Source organism: Ciconia boyciana, chromosome 3 (assembly GCF_034638445.1).
Source record: "Ciconia boyciana chromosome 3, ASM3463844v1, whole genome shotgun sequence".
NCBI lineage: Eukaryota > Metazoa > Chordata > Aves > Ciconiiformes > Ciconiidae > Ciconia > Ciconia boyciana.
The window spans coordinates 127788719-127803991 of record NC_132936.1 but is presented as its reverse complement, the minus strand read 5'-3'; the positions used below and the strand labels follow the sequence as shown (position 1 = coordinate 127803991).

The following is a 15273-nucleotide window of genomic DNA, read 5'->3' as shown; positions in this document are numbered from 1 at the left end:
TGTTTGCTCTCGCCCTGGGAAGAGCACAGGAGGGGGCTGCGCAGACGGTGTCTTCAGTACTCCTACAGACGAGATGGGAAGAAAGGACCTGAATGCGGGAGTTGAAAGGTGTCTTTTTGTAATGGGCTCAGCAAACCGAGGAAATGGAAAAGCTAAAAGTGACAGCCTCGGCTCTGAATTCCCCCGTGAAGGCTGTATAACATGAAAGGACAGGCATCTGCCTCCTGGCCTGCAGCCAGCGTGGCTGTGGCACAAGACCTCGTTTCCTGCCCACGGAAGCAGGGCGGGCGCTGCCATACGCACCGGGGACCCGGGGACAAACTCACCGCCTGCGAGCAGATACGGCACCTGCCCAGAGCCCGTGCAACGGCATTACACGCCGGAGCGCGGCTTCCACGGCGGTTTGAATCTAAGCCCTAACAAAGCCAGAAAAAGAGATGCTCAGCTGCTGCTCTTGGGATTTTTGCCCCTCACGTCGTGCCGCTGTGGCCAGCACTGTGAGACTCTGCGTGAGCGTGGGGAGAGCAGTGCTGTCCTGTGCAGAATCAGGGTTTCATACCTGCTTTTTAAAGGACGGGTGCATGCTTTCATCCTCCCCAAACTCCTCTGCTGGGAAGACAGCCTGGAGCTGCCAGGCTGCGATGCGGTGGTGCTTTGCTCCCGTCCTCGGAGACCCCCACCGCGGCAGCCTCCTCGCCCGCAGCGAGGAGCCGGGGCAGTCCAGCCCGGTCCATCCCCAGGCAGCTGAACTGAATTTCAATATCGACCCTGCCGTTTAATGAAGCCATTCCTGCGAGCCAGTCCCCCTCGCATACGTCTGACAGATGTCTTTTTCGCAGTATTAAGCCTTTGCGAGGAAAAAGGCTTCGGTTCGCCCCCTCCTTTGAGACACAGGCAGCCAGAGCAGGCAGCCCCCCGTCCCGCTCGCCCGCTTCTACCGACAGCCCTCAAAGCTCCCCTCCGGTGAGACCTCTGCCTGCCGTTAACGTTGAGACTTGTTTAATATGGTTCTCAAATTGCTTTGTATTTTTAAAATGTCCATACCCAGTCAGCTAAGGTGATGGCCTGCAACTGTGCACCTCTCTAGCTGATGGGAGCCAGGCGGATTCGGACTGTAGCGAAAAAAACCTTCCCACTGCCTACATGCTTCTCAGGGCGTTAAAAGAGCTTTCAAATCCACACGCAGGGACTTACAAGTGATCTGAAATGGTTTACAGGCAGAAAAGGAGAAGAAAATAACGATACTGTCAGTAAACAGAAAGGTAGGCTATATCCACTGCTATTTATTTAAGCAATGGCACTGATTTTAAATGATCCATATTGTCCTCAGATCAACAATGTTTTACACAAGAAGGCAGAATTTATTAAAGGTCCAGGATCCTGCTATCATTTTCACATTAAGAATCCGTGATCATTTAGTCTTCAGGAAAAAAAATCCAAACCTAAAAACCCAAGGTTTTCGGTACTTTTTTTCTCTCCATGTGGAATTGAGGAGCTTTCTGGCTTGCAGTGGAGTATATTTTATACAGCTAAATTGCTTTTGACAAATGAAACCGAGTTATTGTTAATTACTCAACCTGTGGCCTTTACCAGACTGAAATATATGATTAAACAAAATGGCTCAGACAGCACATTAAGCTTTGAAGGACTATTTTATTTTTGGAGCTCTCAAAGCCTTTTCTTCAGAAAACAGAAAGCATTTTTTGTCGTGACAGCGGGATTGTTCAACTCTCTGTATTTAGCCAGTGTCAAAATGCTCAAGAAAAAAAATTGTCAGAAGTAATTTTGTGATCCTTCTGACACAAAAAGCACACGCACAGGCACCCAGATAATATTGCACTCCACTTTGCAAGGGAGAAACCTTATGCTTTGCAGCGTGCCTTTTGTGAGCAGGCGCTCATTTTGAACCCGCTGCAATAGGATTTTCCAATTTTGATTGATCGTGACAGAAAATGAGCTCCATAACCATGACTAAACTAAATATCCCCTCGAAGAGCCACAGCATTTCTGCGTCGTTAATGACTATAGAATAAAAAACGGGGAAGCACGGGGGAACCCCTACCTTTAACTATATTAATTGCCAGCTGCTGCGGTGGAGCGATATTCCTGATATTTCTATTTAAAAATAAAAAAAACCTTTCGGAGCTACCTGCTTCGCTGCCGATAGACATTTTTCTTCGGCCAAACTAACAAGGCGAAATCGTGCCTCTGGCACACGCAGCTCAGCTCCTTGCAAGGCACAGCACAAAAACACCCGCAAACGCCCAACAGCTTTTGCAAAGAAGGGGATTTTTTCCGAGCTTTCCGTCACGGCAGTAGCAAGAAAAGAAAGGGGGGGGGGGGGTATTTATCTGTTTCTGAGCCGAGGAGCCGACGAGGGGCAGCGGCAGCACCTTCCCGAGCAGAGCGCTCCCGGGAGAGGGTGTCCCGGCCCGGGCAGCCTGTCCCTCAGCCCGGGGGGACAGGGACTCCCCCCCAAAGCTGTAGCCCCAGCCTAATATTTTCCATGCCGGACCAGGAGCTCACGACGCTAAATCAAAGCCGGAGGCGGGAGGGAGCGCCGATAAAGCGAGAGGGCCGAGAGAGGAGCGGGGAAAGGGGGTGGAAGGGGGAGCAAAGAGCCGGAGCAAATTGAAACCAGCTCAGAGCAAGGTCGGGGGGCGGGCGGGCCGGGCTGGGCCCCGGGGCGGCAGGTCTGGGGGGCCGGGAAGCCCCCAGGCGCTGCCCCGTCCGCCCGCGGGGCGCTGGGCAGCACGAAGGGCATTCGGGACCCTGCGGTAATCAATCGATCATTTGCATTCGGGACCCTGCGGTAATCAATCGCTCAGTCATTTGCATTCGGGACCCTGCGGTAATCAATCGCTCAGTCATTTGCATTCGGGACCCTGCGGTAATCAATCGCTCAGTCATTTGCATTCGGGACCCTGCGGTAATCAATCGCTCAGTCATTTGCATTCGGGACCCTGCGGTTTGCCGCCCGCTTGCGGGCCGGGCTGGCGGCACCGGCGGGACAGCGGCCCCGGCGCGGCCGGCCCTGCGGCGGGGCCCGGCGGTGCGGGGAGCCCGGCCCGGCCCGGGGGGTCCTGGGGGTCCTTCCCCTCCCTCTCAGCGGCTCTGCCAGGGGAGCGGAGACCCCCGCCCGCACCCCTGCCTGCGCCAGCCCGCCCGCTGCCAGCCGCCCCCGCCCTTCCTTCGCCTCTTTCCTTTTTCTTTCTTTTTCTTTCTCTTCTTTTTTGTTTTCCTTTTTCTTTCTTTTTAATTTTCCTTTTCCTTTTCCTTTTCCGTTTTCTTTTTCTCTATCTGTTTCTCTTTCTTTTCCTTTTCCTTTTCCTCTTCTTTTCCTTTTCCTTTTCCTTTTTCTTTTTTCTTTTCCTTTTTCCATTTCCTTTTTCCTTTCCTTTTCTTTTTCCTTTCCTTTTCTTTTTCCTTTTCTTTTCTTTTCCCTTTTCCTTTTCCCCTTTTCCCTTTTCCCCTTTCCTTTTTCTTTTTTCTTTTTTCTTTACCGTCTTCTTCTACTTCTTCTTTCCCCTCTTCTTCTTTTCCTTCTTCGTTTTCTTTTTATCATTCTTTTCCTTCTTCTTCGTTTTCGTCTCCTTTTCCTCTTCGTTTTCGTCTCCTTTCCCTCTTCGTTTTCGTCTCCTTTCCCTCTTCGTTTTCGTCTCCTTTCCCTCTTCGTTTTCGTCTCCTTTCCCTCTTCGTTTTCCTCTCCCTTTCCCTCTTCGTCCTCTTCTCCTTTCCTTGCCCGCGATTTCCGCGCACCCACGCCTGCCCCGCCCGGGCCGGGGAGCACACCCTCCCGCCCGTACAAGGCAGCCGCGCAGCCCCGCGCCCACGTCTCCCGACCCCTCTAAGGAGGCCGAAATCCTCTCGTTCTTTCTGGCTCAAAGCCTGCGGAGACAGAGGCCACCGGGGCAGCCCCGGACCCTCTCCCCGGGGCCCCGGCGGGAGCGGGGAAGAGCCACGGGGCCGCGGGTGGGAGGCGGGGAGCTGCGCCGGGCGCGACGCTCTCCCGCAGCAGGTGCCCGCCGGGGGGGCTGCCGGGGGCTGCTGCTGCGGGGCCCGTGTATTTCTTGCTGTAAACACCTCGGGAAGCCCCCCCAGCGCCCCGTCCCCACGGAGCAGGGCTGCCAGCCGGCGCTGCTCACGGGTCACGCGCGTACCACGGTAAGGGCCCCCCGGGAGGCGAAGGAGCGCGCACGAACGGCGGGCCCGCTCCCACGCCGCGGGTGCACGGGGCCGTGCGGCTGCGTGGGGCCGAGCACGCCGGGCTTCAGCCGGCGCAGCCACGCGCGTTCGTTAATTCCCGCGGGCGCGGCGGGGACCCGCACGGCCCGGGCTCCTTCGGCGGCTTTTCCCGAGCGGCCCCTGCCCAGCAGCCCCGGCCCGCGGCTCCCCCGGCCCCTGCCCGCCCCTCCGCCCCTCACCGCGGGCCCGGCCCGCAGCCGGCGGATTTCTCCGCGCTTCCCAACAGAGGGAGACAAAAGATTGCCTCGGCCGCCGAGGGGCGGGTGGGCTCGGGCGAGCCCGGGCCGGGGCTCCCCGGCAGCCGCGCCGGCCCCCGGGCTGCTGCCCCGGCAGCGCTGCCAGCCGGCCCCGCCGCGCCGTCGGGCCGCCCGGGGCTGCTGCTGCGGCGGGGCTCCTCCGAGCAGCAAGCGGCCGGGGGGGCCGGGGGGCCGGGGGGCCGCTGCCCGGCCGTCCCCCGGCAGGCCTCCTCCTCCTCAGCCCGGCGGGCAGCACCTCTCCCCGGCCCCGGGCGGGCGGCGGCGGCGGGAGAACCCGGCTGCGGGCTGGGCACGGCCCCCGGGGGGAAAAGGCTCTTCCGCGGGTGGGGGGAGCCCCCCACATGCCCCGAAAAAATCGTCCCGTTGGATTACCAGGGCAGGGAGAAAGAGACCCGTTTTCCTCGGCCGCCTTTCGATTGCCTCCGTCCCGCAGGCTGCGGCAGCCGCTCCGGCCCCGCTCCGCCGGGGGCTGAGGACGGCAAACTCATCGCCGCGGCGCTCCCCGGGGGCTGCAGCCGGGGGGGCCGGGGGGCGGGGGAGGCAAACAGGCGGCACCCACCCCTTTGCGATTCTCAGCCGCTTTTTAATCGATCCCCTCTCTTTTCCCGACGACCGATTTCCGACGCTCAGGCGGCACCGTCCGCCCCGACCCCGGCGGGCGCGCAGGGGTTTCACCCCACGTCTCGGGGGGGGGCGGGCGGGTGGGCACGGCGTGAGGGCTTCTCCCCGTGCCCGTCCCCCCACGGATGCCGTGCCCTGGCAGGAGACGCCGTTTGCCTCTCCTGCCCGCCGCTGCCCGCGCTGCTGCCGCGGAGGCCGGACCCCGGGGCGGTGGGCGCTGCCCGCCCGCCGCTGCCCGGCGCCGCTGCCCGCCTCTCCCCCCGGCCCCCCCGGTTTAGATCCCGAGGAGGAGCGGGTTTTCGATGCGGCTGCAAAGGCGATGCCCGCGGCTGGCTGCGAGGCGGTTTTCCCCTCTCTCCCCCCCGCCTCCCCCCCCGCGCCTTTCAGTCCTTTGCGGAGAAACACTCGCGATCTCCCATCGACCTTTCTTGGGGGGCGGAAAAACCCCACAGAACCCCCCCTAAGCGCTCGCCCCGTCCACGTTTTACGAGGCTGCCTTCGTGCGTTATCACTCGGGTAAGAAACCGGCGGATTTCGATGCCGGGCGGGCGGCAGCAGGTTTGCAGGGGAAGCCGGCCGGGGAGGGCGTCCGGGCCCGGCCCGCAGCAGCCCCCGCTGCCGAGCGCGGCCCCTCGCCGCCGGGCCGCACCGGCAGCCGGCCGCTGCCCCCGAAAGCGCAAGCCCCCCGCCGCGGAGCCCCTGGCGATGTCCCCGCCCGTGGGTCCCGGCCCCGCGGCGGCCGTCGGGGCTGGAGGCGGGGCAGGTGCCCGCGCTGCGCCCCGGCCCGCGTGTCCGCGTCGTGCGTGGGAAGGAGCGCCCGGCGGGGGCCGGGGGGTCCTCGCCACCTCAAGGAAGGGGGGGGGCGCGGGGACCCCCGCGGCCGGCCCCGCTCCGCCTTCCCGCATCCCGAAAACGGGCGCGGGGGTGCGTGGCGGGGCGTCCCGCGGGGACGGAGCGGGCGGCCGCGGCCGTGGCGCGGCGCTGGCCCCGCGGGGGCGGGCGGAGGGTGCCGGCCCCCCCGTGCCCCCCTCTCCGCGGCGGGGAGCGGCGGCCGCGGCCATTTAGGAGCGGCGCGGGAGCCAATGGGCGGCCCGCGGCGGCGCCTCCGCCGTGACGGCCGGGATTGACGTGCTTCCCACGTCAAATTGATCCCAAGTAGCGGCGGGGGCTCCCCGCGAGCGGGGAACCGGCCCGGCGCCGCCAGGACACCCCCGCCGCCCCGCCGCCGGCTCCCGCCCAGCCGGCCCGCCCTCCGCCGCTCCCCGGGCCCTCTATGCCGGGCCGGCGGCGGCGGCCGGGGCTGGGGCCGGGGCTGCGGCGCGGCGGGCAGGCGGTGCCCCCTCCCCGGGCGGAGCGGCGCTCCCCCGGCGCCGGGCGATGGGTAAGCGCGGGCGGCCGCGGGGAGGGCTCCGGGACGGGCTCCGCCGGGTCGCTGCGCGGAGGGGGGGGGGCGGCGGGCGGGGGGGCGCCGGCCGGGACCCCCGCCCGCCGGCCCCGGCCCCGCCGAGCGGCCCGGGCTGCGGCGCGGCCCTCCGGGCCGTGGTGGCGGCGGGCGGGGGTCCGGCACGCCGGGCCGGGCCGGGCCGGGCCGGGGAGGCTCTCGGCTCCCGCTCCCTCCCGCTCCCTTCCGTCTCTGTCGCCCTGCTCTCTTCTTTCGGTTCTTTCGCCCGTTCTCGTTGTTTCTTCTTTTACGTCCTCCTTTTCTCTTTGTTTCTCCTTCTTTTCCTCTTCCTCTCCCCTTTTCCTTCTTTCTCCTGTTCTTTCTCTTGTCTTTCTTTCTCCTTTTCCCCTTCTCCTTTTCCCTCTCGTTCTCATTTCCCTTTTCTCGCTCGTTCTCATTTCCCTTTCCTTTCCCTTTCCTTTTTCCCCCTTTCTTTTTTCCCTTTCCTTTTCCCCTTTCCTTTCCCCCTTTTCTCCCCTCTTTTCTTCCCCTCTTTTCTGTCGCCCTTTTCTTTTCCCCCTTTCCTTTCCCTTTCCTTTTTTCCTCCTTTTCTTTCCCTGTCCTTTTCTTTCCCCCCTTTTCTTTCTTTCCCCCTTTTCTTTCTTTCCCCCTTTTCTTTCTTTCCCCCTCTTCTTTCTTTCCCCCTCTTCTTTCTTTCCCCCCTCTTCTTTCTTTCCCCCTCTTCTTTCTTTCCCCTCTTCTTTCTTTCCCCCTCTTCTTTCTTTCCCCCCTCTTCTTTCCTCCCTCTTCTTTCCCTTTATCTTTTCCTTTTTCTTTTCCTTTTTCCTTGCCTTCCTTCTCCCCTTGCCTTTCCCCCCCGCAGCCCCCTCTCTGTCCCACGCCCGCTTGCCGGCTAGACGTGCGCCGGGCGGGCGGCCCGCGGGGCCCAGGACCGGCCCAGTCCCCGGCCCCGGCCCCGGCCCCGTCCCGTCCCGTCCCCGTCCCCGTCCCGTCCCTCCCGCCGCCCTGCCCCGCGGGCCGCCCGCCGGTAACGGGCTCCGCCGGCGCGGCCGGCCCGCTGCAGAGCACACGTACGGGGAGGTGAACCAGCTGGGCGGCGTCTTCGTCAACGGGCGGCCGCTGCCCAACGCCATCCGGCTGCGGATCGTGGAGCTGGCGCAGCTCGGCATCCGGCCCTGCGACATCAGCCGCCAGCTCCGCGTCTCGCACGGCTGCGTCAGCAAGATCCTGGCCCGGTACAACGAGACCGGCTCCATCCTGCCCGGGGCCATCGGCGGCAGCAAGCCGCGGGTCACCACCCCCAACGTGGTCAAGCACATCCGCGACTACAAGCAGGGCGACCCCGGCATCTTCGCCTGGGAGATCCGCGACCGGCTGCTGGCGGACGGCGTCTGCGACAAGTACAACGTGCCCTCGGTCAGCTCCATCAGCAGGATCCTGCGGAACAAAATCGGCAGCCTCTCCCAGCCCGGCCCCTACGACGGCGGCAAGCAGCCGCCCCCCCAGCCCGCCCTGCCCTACAACCACATCTACCAGTACCCCTACCCCAGCGCCATGGCCTCGCCGGCCGCCAAGGTGGGGGCCCACCCCGGCGCGCCCGTGGCGGCGGCCCACGTCAGCCTGCCCCGCTCCTGGCCCTCGGCCCACTCCGTCACCAACATCCTGGGCATCCGCACCTTCGTGGAGCAGACGGGTGGGTACCGCGCCCCGGCCCCGGCCCCGGCCCCGCGCCCGAACCCGGCCCCCGCCCGCCGCCGCCGCCGCCGGCCCCGCAGCCCCGGGCGGGGATCGCCCCTTCCCCTCCCGGCGAGCAGCTCTTTCGCCCACCCCCCCACCGGGTTTTGGGGTGTTTTTTTGTTGTTTGGGGGGGTTTTGCATCGCCGCACCCCGCTCCGGCAGGACGGGGCGGCGGGGCCAGCTGCGGCGAGGCTCAGACATCTTGAACTTTTTATGAAAAATGTGGAAAATATTTTCGTAGGGATGATAGATTGCCGACCGCAAATTCGGAGCCCTGAATTTCCCTTTGCAAAGGAAAAAAAAAATATGGAAGGGGGGTAAAAAGGGGAGAAAGCAAGCCAGGGGAGAGGCAAAAGGGGCAAAAAAAAAAAAAAAAAAGAGGAAGGCAAGCGAGCCACCTCGGAAAACGGGCACGGCGCTCTCCGGGATCCCCCCGAGGAATCGCCCCGGTTTTCTTAAAACCCACGCCGAGGAGGAGCGCGCTGTGGCCGGGCTCCGGCCGCCGGCAGCCGCGGGGGCGAGGGGAGCGCCCAGCCCCGCGCCCCGGCCCGCCGGCTCCGGGGGACATGGCGGGGGGGGGCGAGTCCTTTTATCCTTCCAAAAGCCCGAGTAAATCAACCGCATGCGTCTCCCTCCGTGCAATCATTTATCTTTAAAATTCCGATGTCACTTTTATAAATCTCCTTCGTCAGAAGAGAAATTGGGCCTCCTAAATTACCGGGAGCATGGCCGTGACGGGGCGGGCGCGGAGAGCCGGGCAGAGGGACCGGCTCTGGGGGGGGACACGGCAGCCTCTCCCCCCGGTGGGGTACCGCACCAGGGGACACCTCCTTTCGGCCGCCAGGACCGAGCCTTTCCCGGGCCGCCGCGGCCCCGCCGTCGGGGGAGAGGGCTGTGTCCCCGGGATGCCGGCGGGGAGCGGGAGGCGAGGCGGATCTGCGTGCCCCCCCGGCGGGTTTATAGGCACAGGCACCTGCAAACCCGGGCTTTCCCCCCGTTTCACCCCAATCCCTGCTCCGGGGGGACAAAACCTGCCCGGGCCGGGCCGGGTGCCGGGGGGCGAGGGCTGGCGCTAACGGAGCGGCCGCGCTCTCCTCCCCAGGGGCTCTGGCTGGCACAGAGGGGTCTGCCTACCCCCCCAAAATGGAAGACTGGCCCAGCGTGAACAGGACGGCCTTCCCCCCGGCCCAGGCGGTCAACGGCATCGACAAGGCTGCCATGGAAGGAGATATCAAATACCCGCAGGTAACTGCTATGGGGGGCAGGAGGGGCGGGGGGAGGGCAGGAGGGGACAAGGCGGGGGCAGGAGGGGCGGGGGAGGGCAGGAGGGGACAAGGCGGGGGCAGGAGGGGCGGGGGGAGGGCAGGAGGGGACAAGGCGGGGGGCAGGAAGGGACGAGGGGGGGCAGGACAGGGCAAGGGAGGGGGGCAGGAGGGGACAAGGCGGGGGCGATTTCCCGTGGCTCCCGTTCCCCCTCCGCCCGGGCTCCGCGCCGCCGCGGCCAGCCGGGCCCCCACCTCCCCGAGGGGGCAACCCCGGCACCCAGAGCCGGGGGGTTCGTTCTGAGCCCCCGCCGGAGCTCGGCCGTGCCCCCGCCCGGCGCAGCGATGCTTCCCCGCGTACCCGACGTGTCTCTTTGTGCCTGTCCCCAGCCCGCCCCGGGGCTCTCCTCGGTGGGCGGCTTCCTCCCGGCCTGCGCCTACCCCCCCTCCAACCAGCACGGCGTCTACGGCGGCCCGGCCGGCGGCTACATCCCCCCGGGCCACCCCTGGCAGCCGCAGGGCAGCCCCTTGGCCCACCACGGGCCCGGCGTGGCGGTGCACGGCGGCGACCTGGCCACGGCGATGGCCTTCAAGCAGCCCGGGAGGGAAGGTGAGCGGGGGCGGGGGGCGGCGGGGGCACCCCCGGAGCGGCGCGGGTGCGGGGCGGGGGGCGGCCGCGGCCCCCTCCGGGGCCTCGGCGGGGGCGGCGCGGCAAGCGGGAGAGGGCCGGGGGGGCTAAGGGACTCGGTGCGGGTCCCCCCCCGCGTCAGGCAGAGGTTACCTCGCGGGATGTTTTAAATATCCGTAATTTCCCCCCCTCCCCGGGAGGGCTCTCGGGCTGGCGGCTGCGGTCCCCGGGGTCTGCCGTGCCGCCGCCCACACCTCGGGCAGAGGCCGTCCTCTCTGTGCCCCCGCTCCCGCCGGGGGCTGCGGGCCCCCCGGTGCCCCCCGCCGCAGTATTCGATGGCTCCCGGTCCAGCCCCCCGCCCAGCGCCTTCCCGCCCGGCCTCAGCCCAGCGCATCGGGAGTAGAGACGGGAAATCATTTTCCCTCCTCACGGGCGCTCGGCTGCGCTGGGAACGGGAGGAGGTTTGGGGGTTCCCCCCCTCCGCTCCCCCCCCTCCCCCGGGCAGAGAGGGCTTTCGCGGCGGCGTCTGGGGGGCGCGGCGGGCCGGGGCCGGACCTGCGGCTCCTCCGCCCGTCGGAGGCTGCTCCCCTGGCCCTCCGAGTGTCAGCCGCCAGAAAAAGCTGTCCCGCGGCATCCATCTTACCCGGGAGCCCGGCAGCTGACGCGGGAGGCCGAAGTCTCGACGAGGAATTATTTGACGTGACGAATCCCCCGCCCCGGGGGGTGCGTGGAGATGAACTCCCCGTGAGAATCGCACGGCTTTGATTTGAACTAGAGATTCGTGCTAGGGGCTGCTCATTGCGGCGTTTCTTTCCTCTCCTGCTCATTATTTCGGTTCGTTGAGGGAAGCTTTATTTCCACGATAGGCGGTTTCGTTTTAAAAATCCCAGCTCGTCCGTTCTGGATACAAAATCCCCGTCGGTATCTTTCTCCTTTTTCCGTGGTATTACACTTGCTATTCTTTTTCACATTTGCAATTAATTTCCCACTTATTAGCCCGTTTCTTTACTGTTATTTTTGGGGTTTTTAAACGTTCTTTAAAATTATTATTATTTTTTATACGACCCTTTACCGTTTCTATCTGACTACGGCAACCTGCTGCGAGTTATAACAGCGGCTGTCCCGGGGATGAGTTATTGCCGGTACCAGCGGGTGAAAATAGGTAATTGTAAACCAATTCTTTGGGAAAAAAGAGAGAAGCAGAGCGCGAGAAAGCGAGGGAGAGGAAGGAAAGGAAAAGAAAAAGGGGAAGAAAGAAAAGGCGAGAGAGAGGGCGGAAGAAAGGCAGGAAAGAAGGAAAGAAAACGAAGGAAGGAGGAACGATGACTTGCGCGTATTTAGTATATTTTTCCAGGTATTTCAGGTGACTCGGAGCCTGAGTTTTCTGACTTGCCGACCTTCAAGCTGTCTCTGCCGAAAGGCCCACACACTTTCTTTAAACGTTCGTGGGATTTTTTGCGGGATTTTTTTGCGTTTTGTTTTTTTTTTTTCCCCCCTCCTTTAAAAGTTTTTTTTCTTTTCAGTTTCATTCGGATCGGTTTTCTGGTTCCGCTGCTTATCTGGGACAACCCAAATACGGGATTACCCGGCAAACCCCCCCGGCCCGAGCAGGGGCTGGAGGAGGAAGGGCGCTGGCCCGGCGCGGGGGCAGCCGCGGAGGCGGCGGGGGGGGCTCCGGCCCCGCACCGCTCCCGGCCCGCCGGGCCCGCATCGCCCCGGGAGGGGGCGGAGGGGGAGAGGGAGGGGAGAGGGACGGGGAGAGAAGGAGAGAAGGAGAGAAGGAAGGAGAGACAGAGAGAAACAGAGAGAAAGGAAGAAAGGAAGGAAGAAAGAAAGAAAAAGAAAAGAAAGAAAGAAAAGAAAGAAAGAAAAGAAAGAAAGAAAAAGAAAAGAAGGAAAGAAAAAAGAAAAGAAAGAAAGAAAAAGAAAAGAAGGAAAGAAAAAAGAAAGGGAAAAAGGAAAAAAGAAAGAAAGAAAGAAAAAGAAAAAGGAAAGAAAGACAAACTCAGCCGGGCAGTTTCGCCCTCCAGTTCAGACCTTTTCCGATTTCACAGCCGTTATTTCCCCAGAAAAATCGCCCTGCTTATCCCAGCGCCTGCAGCAGCCCCGGGACACTCTGCGTCCCCTCCCCACCCCGAAGGCCCGTGTGTGGCCCGTGCGGGGGTACACGGAGCCTGGCCCAGCCTTGGGCCCTGCACCGCGATGCCACCCGGGGCCAGGCTGTGCCCGGGATGAGCTGGGGCTGGGGAGAAGCACAACAGGAGTTTACCCACAGCTGGCACAGCGTGCAGGTCCTTTCCCCTTCCCCTTCCCAGCCCTGGCGGCACAGTCCCCTCCCAGGGCACCCCAGCCACAGGCTTTAAGTAAGTGCATGGGACGTGCTCTCTGCGTGGCTGGGATGGGTCTGGGTCACCTCCCCAGGCAGATCCAGATCCCCGGCAATTCCAGAGGGTGTCTGTCATCGTCACAGTCCCTATCGCTCGGGGTATGCACCCCCCCTTTCCTCTCCTTTTCCCCTGGAGAGCTCTGATACACGGAGGCCGGCAGACCCTTTCTGAAGGGGTAGCTTTCCTGGGGGCAGGCAGGTGGGGGGCCTGGTGGGGCAGAGCCATTTTTGGGGAGCCGTTGGAAGAGGATCCATGCGTGTGCAGACGTGGGACGTGCCCAGCTGCAGCGACGTGCTTGGAGTCCATCAATCCACTGCCTTGTTGTTGTCTTTTTTTTCCCCCCTCTACCCTCCTTGCAGTCGTGGACAGAAAACCTGCCAGCCCTGTGGGGAAATCTCCAGACCCTCTAAATACCATCCATGGACTCTCTATCCCAGCCTCCTCTTCCTAGAGCCGCAGAGCAGCAGTCAAGAGACAGTGACTCTTGGAATAAGCACCTGCAAACTGTTACCGAAGCCCGAAGTGCCACCGAACTGTACCCGAAGTGCCACCGCTTCCGGCAGGTGCCTGCGGGGACGAGGAGGCAGCCCGGGTGGTGAGAGGTGACACCCTGCCACGGCAAATCCCTGCGCGGGGGAGCGCGGCCGGGACGTTCACGCACGCTGCCCGGAGGGACGCTTTACCTCCATCGGATCGGAAAGGGGTGACAGAAGAGACTCAGTCTTCCTTCTTTATTTTGTCTTTTGGGGTTTTTTTTCTTGCTTTCAGTTTTCCTTTCTCCTTCCTATGGAGAAAGAGTCCTAACGGACTCCCGGAAGACTGTTGGATGCAGGGCAGTGAACGCCTCCGTCCCCAGGCATTGCCCGGAGCGTCCCCGGCTCTGTCCCAGCCCAAGGGAGCACGTTTCCTCCAGGGAGCGGTTTCTGGCTTCCCCACGCCGCAGCCGGAGCAGCTGTGCGATGGAGCCCGCTCCGTCCGAGCCTTCCAGTGCCTCTGCCCCCGAGTGGAAATGGACAAATATGCCACAATGTTTTATGATATATTTTTATAATAACAAACCTTAATAAAAAGTGACTACCATGGGCTCATGCCGCCGCTCTCCTTCGCTCGGGGTCCGGCAGAGCACCGCTGCTTCTCCCGGTGTCCCCCAGCCTCAGATGGCATCTGCCAGTTGCCTGTGAGCAGCGGAGACCTGTCAGGGTCTGGATTCGGGCACCCACCTGCCTGGGGGCCCTGTGTTGCTGGGAGGGCATGGCAGCCCTGCTCCCCATGCCTAACTGCCTGTGCAGATTTGGGGTTCTCCTGCACTGGGGGGGCCGTGGCCCCGCTGGGTGACTCCTGATGCTATGGGGCTGGCTCTGGGCACAGCAGGGGAGGTGGGTGGCCGGCGCCCAGCCCCGGGCCAGCTCCCACCCACCTCACCTGGCCGTGGGCAAGCAGAGGGCCGGCGGCAGGGCTGCTCCTCGCAGCCCACACACCGGGGTTCGCTATCCCCCTCCTGTCCAGCCTGTTGGGGCGCGTTCAGGACGGGCTCCACTGGGCTTTTGCATTCCCTGGCTCCACCAGCCGCTGCTGTTGGCTTCGGTCCCTTCATTGTCTGGAGAAGGGGAAGGTCCTACAGCAGGGCAGGGAGGAAATATCCTGGCAGGAGAATACTCGCCTGGCTTTTTGCAGAGAGTGTGTCTTTGTGGGAGGGAGGGAGGGAGCGAGAAGGGTGCCAAATTTGACATCCCACCCCAGGAAATTATTTTGCCTTCAACCTCGGGGTGGCAAAATTCAGTTTTGCCTCTGCTGCTGCAAAGCCTCCAGCTAGAGCTGCTCTTTGCAACCGACTACAAAGCACGGGAGGGAAAGGAGGGAATTTTAAGTAGGCGAGAGTACTGTCCTGGGGCAAGATCTGCCGCCAAACCGTCACTGACTACATTTTGCGAGGACGGACGAGTCACCTGAAACAGATGACAAACAGCTCTGGCTAACCCGCTGCCAGGCTTATCCATTTAAAGCTACATTTGAATATGTGGCAGAGCAGCTTTGGAAAAGATGACCGACAGCAACACCCTTAAAGCTGGAACGCAGCACGCACGGCCTTTCTGGCCACCCCAGCACCGCAGCAGCTGGGAGAATACAAGCCCTCGCAGGGAAGAGGGGAACATGGGGACAGCCCAAGCCCTGTCTCTCTGCTGGTCTGGGAGGTCAGCGGAGCCCTTCACATCCCCAAAGCTGAAACCTTACTGCTCACGAGCCTGAAGAAACGAGTCTGTCCTCTGCATAGGGCTGCCAAAAAGCCCTTCTGATGGGGAGCTGGGAGAATCTGGTTACCTGTGCTGAGCTCCTGCGCTGCGGAGGGGTCTGGGTAAGTGGCAATGCCCACCGCCGCGGTGGCAGCCCATCGGAAAAAGGCTGAAATAGCCTGGACATGCCGTGCTGTGTCCCGCAGGTGGCTGTTCTGTTCTGCCGGCCGCGTCGAGCCCTGCAGCACCTTCTGGTTCCTAAAGCCTGGACCCTTGGGGTGCTTCAGGGCTGGATGCACCCTAAACCCCCCGCCTCCCAGTGCCCCGTGGTCATGTTGGTGTTTGCTGGTGGGGTTCGCAGCACCCTTTTGTGTGGGGACCCAGCTGTGAGCCCTCATCTCCCCCGTTCCCTGTGGGATGGGGCAGCGCTCCTGCACCCCACGGAGATGGGACCGGGGGCTCTGACAGACGTCTGGGATGAGCGAGACACGAGTGCTGGAGTC

The 15273-nt window shown here is 63.0% G+C and overlaps 1 protein-coding gene across 1 annotated transcript; it reads left to right on the top strand.

The window, feature by feature from the left end:
* Nucleotides 1–6500: 6500 nt before the first annotated feature.
* PAX1 (paired box 1) lies at nt 6501–13557 on the top strand. The gene is made up of 5 exons (XM_072857749.1): nt 6501–6504; nt 7589–8218; nt 9365–9507; nt 9915–10134; nt 12899–13557. The coding sequence occupies exons 1-5, from the start codon at nt 6501–6503 to the stop codon at nt 12988–12990; spliced, it is 1089 nt and encodes a 362-aa protein (XP_072713850.1). The 3' UTR covers nt 12991–13557.
* Nucleotides 13558–15273: the final 1716 nt, after the last annotated feature.

Coding starts and splice junctions, on each gene's coding strand:
- PAX1 (XM_072857749.1), top strand. Junction 8,219..9,364: donor CACCTTCGTGGAGCAGACGG/GTGGGTACCGCG, acceptor TCTCCTCCCCAG/GGGCTCTGGCTGGCACAGAG. Junction 10,135..12,898: donor CAAGCAGCCCGGGAGGGAAG/GTGAGCGGGGGC, acceptor CCCTCCTTGCAG/TCGTGGACAGAAAACCTGCC.